The following is a 15891-nucleotide window of genomic DNA, read 5'->3' as shown; positions in this document are numbered from 1 at the left end:
GCAGCTGAAAGGGCATCCGCTGCGTAAAACATACAGTATGCTGGATAAGTTGGTGGTTCATTCCGTTGTGGTGACCCCAGATTAATAAAAGGACTAAGCTGAAAAGAAAATGAACAAATGAATGATTGTAATAATTTTAAATACAAAATATATCATTAAAAAGGAAATAATGATCATTTTAATTATTATTACTATTATTTATCTACAATGATAATAATTTAGAACAACACATTGTATCTCCCTAATGTATTGTAATAAAAAACATGATTAATTGCTCCAATAAAATGAGTATTTACACTCAAAATATCTAAACAAATCATAAATTAGATCAAGATTATAGCGCATCACAGGATTGTGCATTGGATGAGATGCTATTTGCTTTTGTTCAGGCTGCAGTCGACACACAGGAGAGTGTGTGAAAGTGTGCTCCAGTCACACTGACACTGGTCTCTGCGGCTGCAAGGATGGATTTACCCTCAGTAAACATGGAAACATCTGTGAAGGTACAGCCTCGGTTTCTCTTATAAATCAGAGTGTAGAAATTTATAGCTTTCATATTCATTTGTTCAAACCTCTGGTTGGATTTTAGATGTCAATGAATGTTCCCTATGGAATCACGGCTGCTCTCTGGGATGCGAGAACGTTCCGGGCTCTTACTTCTGCACCTGTCCTGAGGGTTACCTGTTACTGCCCGATTTAAAGACCTGCCAAGGTAGGACTGAAGAAAATGGAATGAATTATGAAACACTAGTGCTTCAGCATACAAACAGAAGTTATGGGTCAGCGAGAGAGATAAATCATTATAAAGGGGGACATATCATATACAACTTTTTCTTCTTTAAGTGCTGTAATTAGGTCCTTTCATCTATCAACCCAGAAAAAAAGGACAACCCAGTTCCTTTGTTTTGGTAAGACCCTTTATGCCCTAAAAGATATTAAAAGCTATTATATAGGTATAAAGGTATTATATAAAAGGTATATATGTTTGGCTAATCTCCTCCGTCCGGGAGATGTTACGTAATTTGTAACAAACGCAGGAAAGGTGATGTGACGCTCTCCACATGTAGTGAAACTATAGAGCGAAACAGACAGCAAAATGGGATAATGTAAGTTTGCGTACTCCTGGTTGGCGAAAGATGACTTTAAACAATGGCTGAAGCCTGTTGTTGAAAACAACTACGCAATATTAACAACTGTTTATTATGGTAGAGGTTTGATAATGATTCAAACTAAAAGTGGTGATGAGGTCTTAAAATATTCTAAGAATGTCTTTAAAAAGTCTTAAAAGGGTATTGAAATTACCTTTAGGATTCCTGCATATACCCTGTTAAAAATTATTATTATTATTATTTTTTTAATTTTGTTTATTTATTTATTTATTTATTTATTTTGAGGCCAAAAAGAACTTTGAAAAAGTGAAGCAATAGTATACTGTTTTCCAACCTTCCAACACCACAAAGTGGCAGTATGCGGGATTATAAATGCACCACATTGCTTGAGTGGACTCCAAAACACGACAACAATGGCAGCTGTGAAACAATAACAGTTTCATATGAGGCAAACAGCCTTCTCCAATGAGAAGCACCACTGCGGCACGCTATTCGTCATGGCCTCTGAGTGGAATCAAGTTGAGAACTTTATCAAACTATGTGGTTGTACTTCTCAGCTGGTGTGTGATGCTTTAAAATCGCTCAGCGTGTGATAGTACAGGTGTGGATACAGCTCTGCTACTCGACCCTCCAGTATATTCATGTTGAGTGTTACTGTGTTGAATGTTTTTTTTTTGTCTGACTCTTAACTGTGTCAATACAATGCACATTAAAGAAGGCAGCTTCCCAGGACACGCCTACCTATTGTGTAATCACCACGGACCAAAGGCAGCTCAAAGGTGTTTAGGACCAAAATGAACTTTCCCACAAAGTTTGCTTTAGTGAGCTGTTTCGAACTTCTGAAACTAAATGTAATGTAATGTGTATTTATATAGCGCATTTATCATGTATGGCCAGACACCCAAAGCGCTTCATCATGAGGGGGGTTTCTCCACACAGGATACAGGACAACGACATGTGCTCACCACACACCAGCTATTTGGTGAAGTAGAGAGACAGAGATAGAGCCAATTTTGTAGGGGAAGATTGGGAGGCCATGATCAGTAGGGGCCAAGTGAGGGAAATTGGTCAGGACACCAAGGTTAGACCCCTACTCTTCATGAGAATTGCCATGAGATTTTTAATGACCACAGAGGACCCTATCATACACCCGGCGCAGTGTGGCGCAAGACGCAGCGCAATAGTCTCTTGGTAGTTTCAGCTTGGTGCAAGAGTCGTTTTGAGGCGTTGCGCTACGCTGTTTAAATAGTAAATGCATTAGCGTTCATTTGTGCGCCCATAGGCGTTCTGGTCTAAAAAGGAAGGCGTTCTGAGGCGGACCGCTGGCGCGTTGCTGTTTTGAGAAACTACAATAGATTTTTCATTAGACCAAAACTAACCCGGTCTAAACTCCGGCGCAGAGTTGCGCCTCGCTTGCGCACTGCTTAATACGCACAAGTGAGCAATAGGCAAATATCTTTACATATGAAAAAAAAAAAAAATATTAAAGATATATATATATAGGATATAATAAGAATAGATATAGGATATAAATATAAAGGATTAAAATATTACAAAACATTATTTTTTTAGCCTACATAAATATGAAAAATCACTGCTTTTTTGTCTTCTTCATCTCAGGAGGCTTTTTCAGTTCATTTATAACAATTTGCTTTTGCATAATGTTATTATTATTAGCAGTATTATTTAATATATCCATATTTATATTTGTTTTATTAAAAACAAGCTTAGATTTGCCCACCTGTCAGGTTTTAGACCATATGGGGCATGGCAGGTGTATTTGGAAATAACTCAGTATTTTGACCACACTTGGTAATTATTGTTCATTTATTCGTTTTCTAGAAATTAGAACTGAATTTAGAAATAGTTTTGAAACAAATCTTTGCGCTTAACAAACAAAATTAATTATCTATAGGCTAATTGATGTCTGTGCGTAAAGGTTTCCCTATCCAAGAGCGAAAGTGAAAGTAGATCATTTATCTCTCATTCTCACGCAGTAGATGCTCTGTTTAACAGTTTTCTGTTAAAAAACTTTCAACTGTTAACTGTTTGCTTGTGAAATGCTCATTTTTTCCACTTAGACTTACTTTGCGTCCTGTAAATAGCGAATGCGCTCTTGGCGCGACACAGCTGGGTCTTAAAGGGAATGGGAGATGAGACTCTAATTGGTTTATTCTCAAAACACACCTATAACTCATTAAGAAAATAAACTCCACACTTTTAGCTCATGCGCCTTGGTGCAAAGCGCATTTTCCGTCCGCAAATTAGCAAAAATGCGCTCTGACACGCCCTGAAAGCGTTTGTGCCCTGCGTTTTGCGCTCTGCGCATGGACCGTCAAAATAGAGTCTGAGAGTCAGGACCACGCTTTACCGTCTCATCTGAAAGACAAAATTAAAACAAACTTTATTTTTGCCAGATCTAGTTCAAATGACATTTCAGTTCTTTTTTTTATTTCATTTGAAGTATATCAGGGCCTCCTGATCACAAGTGAGTGCACACTCATAGGCAAAAAGAGAGTGCATCGAAAAATATGTTGCTTCAACCAGATGGAAGTCAGATAAAATATATGAGAAAGGCGAAAGTAAATGAATCTTGCTTTTAGACATGGTGCTGCACTTGTATCCAGTGTGTGGCTCGCACATGTGGCGTTATCGCAATGCACATTTACCCAAGCCTGCTTGAACTACTGTATGTAGGTTATGTGTGTGTTGTATCAATCACAAAACGTTTAACTCATGACACAGATGTTATCATAAGCGTACTCTCTCTCTCTCTCACACACACACACACACACACACACACACACGCACACACACACACACACACACACACACGCTCTAAGTGGCATAATTTCCATCAAACAACACAGGGAACTTAGTATTTACTTTTAAAGCGTTGTTCAATGTTAATCTGGACTAAACATGACAGAAAGAAATTTGCTCTGATTTTCATTTAGTATATCATTTTAGTCTAAGACAGGCTTTTAATGGTCCAATCTAATATATAGTGGTCCCATATTATTCGTGGGAGTTACGTTCTAAAAATAACCTGCAACAGGTGAAATCCGCAAAGTAGTCAGCTTTATTTTTTACAATTATTATAGATGTTTTATAATATTTAGTAATATTTAGTGTTTCTCAGACAGCCATTAACATTTACACACTTTTCTCTCTTGTTTAATCAATCTCAAAATTCAAACATTCGTAGAAAAATAAGCCCAGTATTACAGAATGAAACCAAAGATCAAAAACATTTGATCTTCATTTATTCATTCCGCAATGGCACCCTATAACTTCCACCTTTAGCCTGTGCAGAAGTCTATCTTTTTGTGTGATGGTTAGCATCTTTCTTTGCCTTTTCTGGTGTCTTTGATGGTGCAGAGCATTTTGTCAACATCATGGGGTGAAAACTTGCAAACATACAGTTCAGCACTACAGAGTCACACTGCTAGCAATCAAAGATTTATGTTAATTTGGCTAGCTGAACGCATTTTGCACTGTACAGGAGACACGGCACGAAGGAGATTGATTGACAATGGTCTGCAGCCAGTCAGGATGCAGAACAAAATGTGCTAATCAGGACGCAGAACACAATGAGCTAATTTGGATGCAGAACACAATGTGTTGTAGACAAAAAAAAGCATACCAAATTGCACTAAAAACTTGAATAGAAAATTGGAGAATGCAAAGGAACTATATTTACATAATAGTATATAAGACTAGTATAGAATAGAATGCATATAAATATAATTTATTAATTAAATTAAATTATATTATATTATATTTAAAAGGATTTCAATTTTGAGATACAATGCTGTGAAGTCATTTTAGTTAGCAAGAAATCTGAAAATCCTTCTGCAGTCTAGAAGTGGTCACCTCTTCTTCTTTATCATTGTTTTGAATATGTGATGCTACACTTTAATATTGGTAATTCCTGCCATGTTGTGGTGGGAGATTCCCTTGTTCGTTTTTTCTGGAGTGTCAGAGCAGTGTGTAAAGTCTCTGCCCTCTTTTGGAAAGCAGCTCATTTGCATTTAAAGGGCCACACACAAAAACTCCTACATAGGGGTAAACTTGACAAGCTGTAATAAATGACCAGTGGTATATTTTAAACTGAAACTTTATCGGAGACCTCAGAGATTTATTTAAAATCTTATGAAAAAGGGCTTAAATGTTTCCTTTGAGGAAAAATGCTAGCAAGAGACAGGCTCCATTGTTTGTGGTGTAATTTTGCAGTGAGGCAGAGGCAGACTGCGCAGCGCGATAGGATAATGAGGTGACATCAGTAATAAGGAACATATTTAGTCAGCAGCTTTGCCTGGCTAAGCAGGTCAAGAGCAAAGCAACAGCGAGATTAACCCTCACTACAGTTCTCACACCTGCAGACACTTACACATACACACGCAATCAAGCTTGTCGTCATGTTTTCTGACTGTCAAAATGATTCGTGATGGGGAAATAACTAAAAAAGGAAGACAGATAATGATAAAATAAATTAAGCAATAACTTTGTATTTATTTTTTGATATTAATGAATAATGGATAAATAAACACAGTACATGGACAATTAATTTAAGTCTATTTATTTTTCAATTTATTTCCAGATTCCATAATTTATCAAAAAACTAATTTTTACCAGTAAAACATCGAAGAACGCTCTTAAAAATACATTATTGTTACTACAAGAAGTGCATATTGCAGTAATATGTGATACAATGAATGCTTTACTTGTTCATTTTCATTTAGATTAATCTCTGATTTATCAGAGGTCGACACAGCGGAATGAACTTCCAACTATTCCAGCATATGTTTTAGGCAGTGGATGCGCTCCACCCACAACCCAGTACAGGGAAACAGGCACACATGCTCGCATTCACACACACACACTCATACATATTTAGTTCAATCAATTTACTTATAGCGCAGGTTTCCTCCGGGTGCTCCGGTTTTCCCCCACAAAGACATGCGGTACAGGTGAATTGGGTAGGCTAAATTGTCCGTAGTGTATGAATGTGTGTGTGAATATGTGTGTGGATGTTTCCCAGAGATGGGTTGCGGCTGGAAGGGTAAAAACTGTAAAAAAAAAAAAAAAAAGTAAAAACTTGCTGTATAAGTTGGCGGTTCATTCTGCTGTGGCGACTCCGGATTAACAAAGGGACTAAGCCGACAAGAAAATGAATGAATGAATGAGTAGGTAGTGCTGTTCTACAGGATGCATCAATGTCAGGGCGAGGCAGTGGCGCAGTAGATAGTGCTGTCGCCTCACAGCAAGAAGGTCGCTGGTTCAAACCTCGGGTCAGTTGGCGTTTCTGTGTGGAGTTTGCATGTTCTCCCTGCGTTCGCATGAATTTCCTCCGGATGCTTTGGTTTCCCCCACGGTCCAAAGAGATGCGGTAGAGGAATTGGATTAGGATAAATTGTCCGTAGTGAATGAGTGTGTGTGGATGGATGTTTCCCAGAGATGGGTTGCGGCTGGAAGGGCATCCGCTGTGTAAAAACCTGCTGGATAAGTTGGTGGATTAATAAAGGGAATAAGCCGAAAAGAAAATGAATGAATGAATGCATCAATGTCGTTCTGCAGGTTTATCGGAGACATTCATAAATTTTCCTAGCAAATCTAACAAATGTTGGAGACATATTCATTACATAAATGTACTAAATCGCACTTCAGCAGTGTTTATTTGAGAGCGCACAAGAAAATCTGCGCTTGAGCATGCAAGAAGTTTTGTCCACAGAAAGAGGAAATTGGTGTGCAAGCACAGAGATTTGCATATTACATGAATGCATTCCTGACTTGTAACACTGCGCTCAAGACATTTGTCATTGAAATAACGCCATAGCTAGTTGGAAAATCTGTGTAAAAGGCACATCACAGCTTGAAAAAATGAAACACTGTAGCTTAAAATTAGCAAATAGTTGTTGAAACTAAAACGTTTTTATCTTTACTTTGGGTGTACCTTTTTAAGAACTACCTAATTAACTAATTAGATTTTACAATCTTTATTTTCTACATTACAGAAATCATGGGTTGCTTTGTAATTAGTGTCACCAGTGTGTATTACATAAACTTAACCCAGCACTTATTGTTCATGCATGCACATATGCACATATACCATACAAGACACTGAATGTGATTCACAGCCCAGCTATACCTACAGCAGTTATCTTTGTTCAAAAGCAAAGCAAATGCCACCAACATTGCTCAGTGTCTTTCAGATGAACATATAAATACAGGTGAAGTCAGTATTATTAGCCTCCCTGAATTATTAGAGCCCCTATTTATTTTTCCCCAATATCTGTTTAACAGAGAGAAGGTTTCTACAACACATTTCTAAACATAATAGTTTTAAAAACTCATTTCTAAAAACTGATTTATTTTACCTTTGCCATGATGACAGTAAATAATATTTTACTAGATATTTTTCATGACACTTCTATACAGATAAAGTGACATTTAAAGGCTTAACTAGGTTAATTCGGTTAACTAGGCAGGTTGGGGTAATTAGGCAAGTTATTTTATATCGATGGTTTGTTTTGTAGACTATCAAAAAAAAATAGCTTAAAGGGGCTAATAATTTTGTCTTTAAAATAGTGTTAAAAAATAATAACTGCTTTTGTTCTAGCCGAAATAAAACAAGACCTTCTCCAGAAGAAAAAATATTATCAGACATACTGTAAAAAATGTCTTTGCCCTGTTAAACATAATTTGGGAAATATTTAAACAATTAAAAAAAATCAAAGGGGGCTAATAATTCTGACTTCAACTGTATGTACTGCATTCTTTCCTCTCAATAACATAATTAAATGACAGCAATGAAAAAACGGCAGTTAAGAAAGCATCTAATCACAGTGATTTGGACATATTTGCACAAGCTCTGTAATTTACCAGCATCATTTCAACAGATGAGGTTATTAAAATTACACTTATAGGAGTTTTATTCTAAAATATTTTATTTAAGACTCAGAACAGATCTGGCTATATGAGGATATAGTTCAATAACTGAACACTTTTGTATGACACTTTGACTGTACAGACCACTGAAATTTTGGTAATGTGACAACCCTACTTTCACATACAGTACACAATGGTGTTTCTGCATTATGCTAAACTAATTTGTTTCTTGTGTCTTATATAATTGAAGAGAGGTTTTTAAGATCATGTGTAAATGTCAGACACATTTGATGTTCCTGGCAAAAACATACTCCATTAGTCCTTCCCATAAAATCAGTGTACAGCCTTTTCATAGGTAACATGGGAATGTTGAAGAAGGTCTAATTCTCTAAGTTTCATTACATTTATTTCTTATATTTCTAATAATAATGCAAATAATGCACAAAAATCTAAATGTACAATGTAAATGTACACAACAAAAATAATTCTTTTAAGATGGTTTCGAGAGCGAAATGTGATGTAATCCTAACTAATGCTTCACTCCAGGACCCCTTGTGCACTTTCACCTCTGCGGGTGGGATTATGGTCCTGACATCATAACGGGATTGTAGAGAGTGTCCCGTTAAGAAGGTTGAGTCCCACCATATGGCTACCTCAAACTCAATCATCAGCACTGGTGATGGAAGGGTTCACATTTCAGCATAAAAACACGTATTTTTTTGGAGGTGTCTGGATTTAGGTCTATATTCATATCTTCTTTATGTAGTGTAACTAATTTGATGCGAATCAAAGCACTATCATTGTTGTTATCAATCTGAGTAAACCTGTTGTAGACAGTCTTAATTGATTTCAGTGCTAGTGTTTTGTAAATATAGGATGATTGGATTTGGGATTATTGGGTGTCAGAATAAGGACTGTCTAACAGGCACATGGCCACGACAAAGAGGTGTTCATGGAAAAACTGAGGTGACTATTGATCATGTGAGGACAGGGCGTTTGGAAATGAAAGATTGAGGCCGTTGGCTTGAGTCTTTAGACCTGTTTGCGTTATCTGGTCATCCGGCATCAGGCTGTTCAGCCAGCATTTCACAATCTCCTGAAATGACCATACCATCCTGTTAATGCTTGGTTTAAGGAGGATACTGACCCTGAACGTCGTCAGCAAAAACAGACATGTTGTTAAATTGTCATTGAGATACTGTTAAAGACTTTCATACAGTGCTACTAATTCACAAGCATACAATATTTTATATTGCAAGAAAATAAATACAGTCAAGCCCAAATTGATTCATACTACAACTGATGAAATTTAATAAAGCATGAAATACTAAATATTAAATGTTAAGTAAATCCTCTCTTAACCATCTTTAATTTCCTCATTGTTGTATTAATTTTTGACATTTTCACAACATAATAGTTATGGAGTATAAATTCTATATACTTTATTGTAATTAAATTAAATTAAAGTAAATAATATTTTTTTCATGTATTTTAATTAATTTTATTTTTTATTTATTTTATTTTATTATCTAAATTTATTTTATTTTATATTATTATTTATTTTATTTTAATTTATTATTTAATGTATTTTAATTAATTTTATTTCAATTTATTATTTAATCTATTTAATTTATTATATTTTATTATTTAATTTAATTTAATTTAATTTAATTTAGTTTAGTTTAGTTTAGTTTAGTTTAATTTAATTTAAATAAATGTAAGTCAGTGGTTACAGGTTTTCAACATTTTTCTAATTAACTTATTTTGGGTTTAACAGAAGAATGAAAATAATAGTAAATAATGTAAATAATTTAATAATAGTAAATAATAACATAATTTCTATTTTTGGATTCAATATAACTTTTAGTAAATATTGTTTTGTTTAAACTTTTAAATTATAAAATACAGCAAAAATGCTTTAGGGGGTATCAAAAAAAGGAAATAAACTACAACATAATACATTTTGGTGAGTTTGTTTGTGTCAGAACAAATGGCCTGTCTTAACTTTTATCTGCATGTGTCTACAGAGAACAAGCCTTGTGTGGGGAAAGCTGTGGATTGTGATCATGCATGTGTTCACACAGCACAAGGAAATATGTGTGTGTGTCCTGAAGGATCTCTACTCAATCCTGATGGCCAATCTTGTACAGGTGTGTTTTTTTCTTCTTTATAAAATATGCTGCAATCCACATACTGTACTGTGACATGACAGTTTCCTTAACATCATCTGTGTGTTTCAGGCTGTTTGTCTGCAGATCGTGGCGGCTGCAGTCAGATGTGTGTGACTTTATATCCAGGCCGGTGGGTTTGTGAATGCCATCCTGGATACCAAATACAGCCTGATGGAAAACACTGCGCTGCCACTGGTGAGTCCTAGTCTTACAAACTTACTATCAGAGATCTTGATTTTTTTATGACCGTGTCCGATTGCAGATTTTTTACAAGCAAATTGTTGAATACTGTTTTAAATGTTTTATATAGCTTAAAATGAGTATATGAACAAAACAAAACAAAACTTTATGTTTGGCTGAACTTTCAGCAGTGAGTACATACATTAGTTTTAAGCTTAAACTAGATAGTACACTTTCATAGTAATGCAAAGTCTTGATGATCTAACTTTACCTTTGTGAAATTATGCCATAGGGCTGCACAATATATCGTTTCAGCATTGATATCGCAATGTAAACATCTGCAATAGTCACATTGCAAGCATGTGCAATGTTGATTTAATATGTTGGAATTATAGTTGAGCAAGAACCACAGTTCAGAACACATGAGATTTGTGGAGTTTAACCACAAAAGAGTGAAAGTGTATTATCTCTCTGTGTTTTAAGGCCTGTGACTGTAAACATTCAGGCACAAGAAAGTCTAAAGAATTCAAGTATAAGAAATTGTACAGTTTATACCTTTAAATGAAGAGTTATTTTACTGAATTATTTATACAATAAAAACCTTATATGATTATTTTCCATTTAATTATTAATGTTGTATTTGAATACTGTTAGACTCCCCAGAAAAGCTCTGTTTTTCACTTTCATTTTTGCCCTATTGTATTTATCTATGCTTTTCATCCTAACCATGACTTACTTTTTTGCTTGCTTACATGCTACTTTTAATTTGTTTATTTATATGTCATGCATAATCAATCTGTTGAATTAACTCCAAACAGAACTATTAAAGACATCTAGTGAAATTGTATCATAATAAATATATTGCAGAAAAACTAAATTCTAGATTTTTTTTAACATCATGCTGCACTATTATGCCAAATGCTGTAAAACATGCCTGCACAGAGCAAAAAGAGTAGACATGCTTGATAATAATGCAAATTTGCTCCCACCAAAACAAAAACAGTAGACAGGCTAAATAATAATGCTGATTTATTCGCTACAAACAAAACAGCAGGAATATTGGTGTTTCCTTGGTTAATGCTTGTCAATCATATTGAGCTGTGCTGGTTTTTAACATGCGTTAAATGGAGAATCCCAAAAGAATACAATAAATACTTTCTGAAGAGATTTTTATAGAGACCTTTTTAAAACCTCAAAAAAGTTTAGGATTTCCTCCAGTATTTTATGCATTGGGAACAGTTTGAGCTGTTCTGACCATCATAGCTGATAATTATTGATGCTTCAATTCAACTAAATAATCCACACGACATAAAAGATAAAGATAAAGAATAAAGAAGATAAAATTAGCAAATGAACAATTAAATCAAATAGAGACCATGTAAAGTAAGTTTAGACATTTTAAATAATTAATTCAATAAAACTGCCCAAACACAGAAGTGCTGAAATATGAAATAAGCAATGGCTAATATTGGTTACATCTTTCAAATCTGCTGCCACTTTCAGTCTTCAACGTCTTGTAGAAATCTGATTCATAGAAATATATGTAAATTCAAAAAATCAAAATATGCACTCATATGTCATATATATATACATATATGACATATGAGTGCATATTTTGATTTTTTACATGTATAAAATGTCATATTTACAACATATATATCACAATATTACAAAAATGACTATTGAAATTTAAAATATTTTTGCTAGAATATGTTTATATTTGGTTGTATGTGAACATATATAACATTATTACTAATATATATGAACATATACTTGTAATTCTAATAGTTGAAAAAATATATGAAAGTGGCAATCTTGGCATCTTCTGAAAAATTTGGAAAGACTTTATATTCATGATCCTTACTGCGCATTTTGTTGACTAGGCCTGTCATGATATTTATTTTTGGTGGTACGATATATATATATAGCAACAATATTTATTGCGATAAACAAAATCATTGTCTTTAGCATTGGATTCAGAATGTGAGAACGGATACCCTAAACAAATAATGTTAACATAAATGTCCAAGGTAAAAAGAACTAAAAAAGTAACACAATCTAATTTAACTCATGAGGCACCCACATGAAAATATACTATTGCAATTTTTAGTAAATAGTATAGTGTTTTTTTTTGTTTTTTTTTACCATACTGACACTGACACCTCAAATAGAGATAAAGAGGCTGCGCCATCAGCTAAAATGTGGTAAGATCTGTTTTTTTTTTTTATGTATGGGCGATATACATTACATCACCAAAAATTATTAGGACATGTACATGTGTTGTGCGATAAGTCGATATATTGATTATTGTGAAACTTTGCTAGTACATGTCAACTTACTAACCCTAACCACAAGATTCTTCTTATAACATAATGCGAGTTAGTTGGCATGTAGATGCAAAGTGCATTTAAGTGACCATCAAAATAAAGTGATACATAAAATTTGCATAAAAAGTCCTATATCATATATGTGAGGCATCTCTGGCATCTTTTTGTAGTATAAAAATATTGCAGTGTTCTGTAAGTGTGCTAATCGAGAAACAGATCAACCAATTTAAAACCAAAAACAGCCAATTCTGATTTCCAGCCGGTGCGTCTTTGTTTTTGTTGTGACGACTCTTCTGCCAGGGTGCCAGTTTGTCTCCCACATTTGGGCAGCTCGAGTTATTGGGTTAAGCATGTAGTTAATCAGTATTTAAGTGCATTTGCTTGCATTGACCTAGAACGTCTGGAATCTCTTTATTTTGAGCAGGACCTCCAGCGGACCTGTTGTTTGCCAATATAGTGGATTTAAGGAAGATTAACACGGATGGCAAACTGAGCATAAAACTGCTGGAAAAACCAGGAGGCAATATTACAGCAGTGGACTATGATCCAGTGACGAACAAGGTAAAACACCACAAATGCACAATCAAATACATGACTGAAAGATTTTATGGATGGCTGCTAGTTATTATGATGTGTTTAAAACTGCCATCTAGTGGACATAAGATGTAAATAGACATGATGTTAGGAAATGGGTCTTTCAGTGGCTCATGTTGAAAACGTTTAAAAGTGTATCTGCTGCTATCTAGTGGGCAAAATATATACGAGCAGGAGGATACAATTTCATTTTCATGAACATTTTGTTCAATATATATTCTGGGGATTTCTTGTGCATTCACAGGGTTTACGCTGGCATGCGGAAAAGTCTTAAACTGTTTAAAATTTTAAATAGTAAATAGTCTTTAAAAACTCTTAAATTCACTTACATATTGCCTTATAGGATTTAAATCCTTTTAAATGTCTTTTATTAGTTTTCCTCTCTCTATGTAAGACTATCCAGTCACCAACAATCCATCTAAAAAATTCAATACATTCAACCAAAGTCTGTTTATACAGTGGTGCCTTCAGAAAATTTTCTTAGGGGTGGCCAAAAGAGGCCGCACCAAATCTTTGAGTGGCACACACACACAAAAAATTATGAATTCAGTGTAATGTTATATTTTTGTTTCTGGTAGATAAAATAATGTGGTTTTAATTAATTTAATTAATTAATTACTCTTGAAGGGATTTAGCCGAAAAAAATGGATGAATGAATATATACTCTTAAAATATCAAAATTAATTCCTAAAAAAATCAGTAAATTAAAAAAAAAAATCAATGTTTAGTTAAAAAAAACTTTATTATTTTTCACATACTTTTATTGTACAGCATACGGTATATGCCATGTCTAAAATAATGAAGAATTTTTGGATGGGGCAAATAAACCTCTGTTCAGCAGGACTAAAAGAAAAAAAATGTAGTATTTAGCTCTGTATAGGTCTGAAATTTCATTTAATAATGGCTTAAAAAGGTCTTTAAAAGTCTAAAATTTGAGTTTGTGAAACATGCAGAAAACCTGATTCAGGATTTCTCTGTCTTAAGCTTAATAAGTGTGAAAGACAAAATGTGCTAACGTAATAATAAATGAATCTATTAATAAATAAATCCATAACAAGTAAAAATTTAAATAATATTTATGGGGATAATATATACTGGTAAATCCACAAAAAGATATAAAAATAATTCAATAAATAGATACATAAAGCCAAAATAATGCAGTAAAATAGAGGTAAATAATTTAGTAAATTCAAAACAGTTGATTTATAATTCTGTATTTCTATATTTCTGTATTTTAGTATACAGTGCTCAGCATAAATAAGCACACCCCTCACAAATCTTTTAAATTCATATTTTTTAATAGTAAGCTATACAATATTATATTTGTGCATATACATTAAATCTGGAGCCTAACAAAATAACTTACGATAACAGTCCAAAAACTAGTACACCCAAATTAATGTTATATAAAAATATTAAATACAGATTTTAAAAGGGTGACACAGTAGTTCTCCCTGCATTCGCATTGGTTTCCTCCGGGTGCTCCGGTTTCCCCCACAGTACAGGCATGCAGTACAGGTGAATTGGGTAGGCTAAATTGTCCGTAGTGTGTGAGTGTGAATGAGTGTGTATGGATGTTTCCCAGAGTTGGGTTGCAGCTGGAAGGGCATCCGCTGCATAAAAAATATGCTGGATAAGTTGGCGGTTCATTCCGCTGTGGCAAACCCATATTAATAAAGGGACTAAGCCGAAAAGAAAATGAATTAATTGAAAAATCAAGAGAAGCAAAAAATTTTAAATTTAGTTTTTTGTTGTTTGTAATTTTTGTTTTTTGCAATATTTTTCTTGAATTTAATTGGATTATATTTCAATTTCTAAAAATACTTAGTGACTAAAATATAATTTTAATAAATATATCTGTTTACTAAATTGCCTATATATTCACTGAGAAATGGATAAAAATATTAATTTCTAAAATGGGGTGTACTCAATTATGCTGAGCACTGTACAGTTTATATATTATTTTTAATTAATTGTATTAACTCTAAATTATTCCTTATATTTAAAATATATTTTATTTATTTATTTAATTGATTTCTATATGTAGTTTAATTTTTGATACATCTTGCAAATTGCAAAACAATCGGTTAAAAATACAGAATTTTACAAATCAGAACAAATGCTTAGGTTTAATAATAATAAAAAAATTTGGTCTATTAACATATCCTTATCTTTTTACATGGTTTCTGTATTATTTGAAATTGTGATCAAGTAATGGTAATGTTGGTGTGTGTTTGTTTGTGTTTAGGTGTATTTTGCAGATAAAGGCCTGAAGCACATTGAGAGAGCTTCTCTGGATGGAGGATTCAGAGAGCTGCTCGTCTCTACTGGACTGAACTCCCCTGAGGCTCTGGCTGTAGACTGGATTCACCGCAAGCTCTACTGGACTGATAGTGGGTGAGCCACACACACATACACACACTTCCTCAAAACTGTAACTTACTTGCAGAACTGAATTCAACATTCTGTGTTTCAGATTGTCCTCGATTTCCCGCAGCAGCTTAAATGGTCTTGACAGAGAGATCTTTATTAATGAAAACATCCAGAAACCCAGAGGCATCGCTCTTCATCCTCTGGCACAGTAAGACTTATCAAACTGTATGTTCATCGCTTTCTCTG

General features: G+C 34.0%; 1 protein-coding gene across 20 annotated transcripts in view; it reads left to right on the top strand.

Annotated features, from left to right (window-relative positions):
• The window catches only part of egf (epidermal growth factor), a 47980-nt gene that overhangs the window by 9840 nt on the left and 22249 nt on the right, over window positions 1-15891 (top strand). For all 20 annotated transcript variants that reach the window (XR_012389430.1, XR_012389429.1, XR_012389428.1 and 17 more), the window contains 7 exon segments: window positions 390-503; window positions 590-712; window positions 10028-10150; window positions 10241-10366; window positions 13103-13239; window positions 15521-15669; window positions 15749-15853. Coding sequence is in view for 8 of the 20 variants with exons in the window: in NM_001365528.1 (NP_001352457.1) it covers window positions 390-503; window positions 590-712; window positions 10028-10150; window positions 10241-10366; window positions 13103-13239; window positions 15521-15669; window positions 15749-15853 (877 nt within the window). In the remaining 12 variants the exon portion in view is untranslated.

Source organism: Danio rerio, chromosome 14, assembly GCF_049306965.1.
Source record: "Danio rerio strain Tuebingen ecotype United States chromosome 14, GRCz12tu, whole genome shotgun sequence".
NCBI lineage: Eukaryota > Metazoa > Chordata > Actinopteri > Cypriniformes > Danionidae > Danio > Danio rerio.
This window is presented reverse-complemented; position numbering and strand designations above follow the sequence as displayed.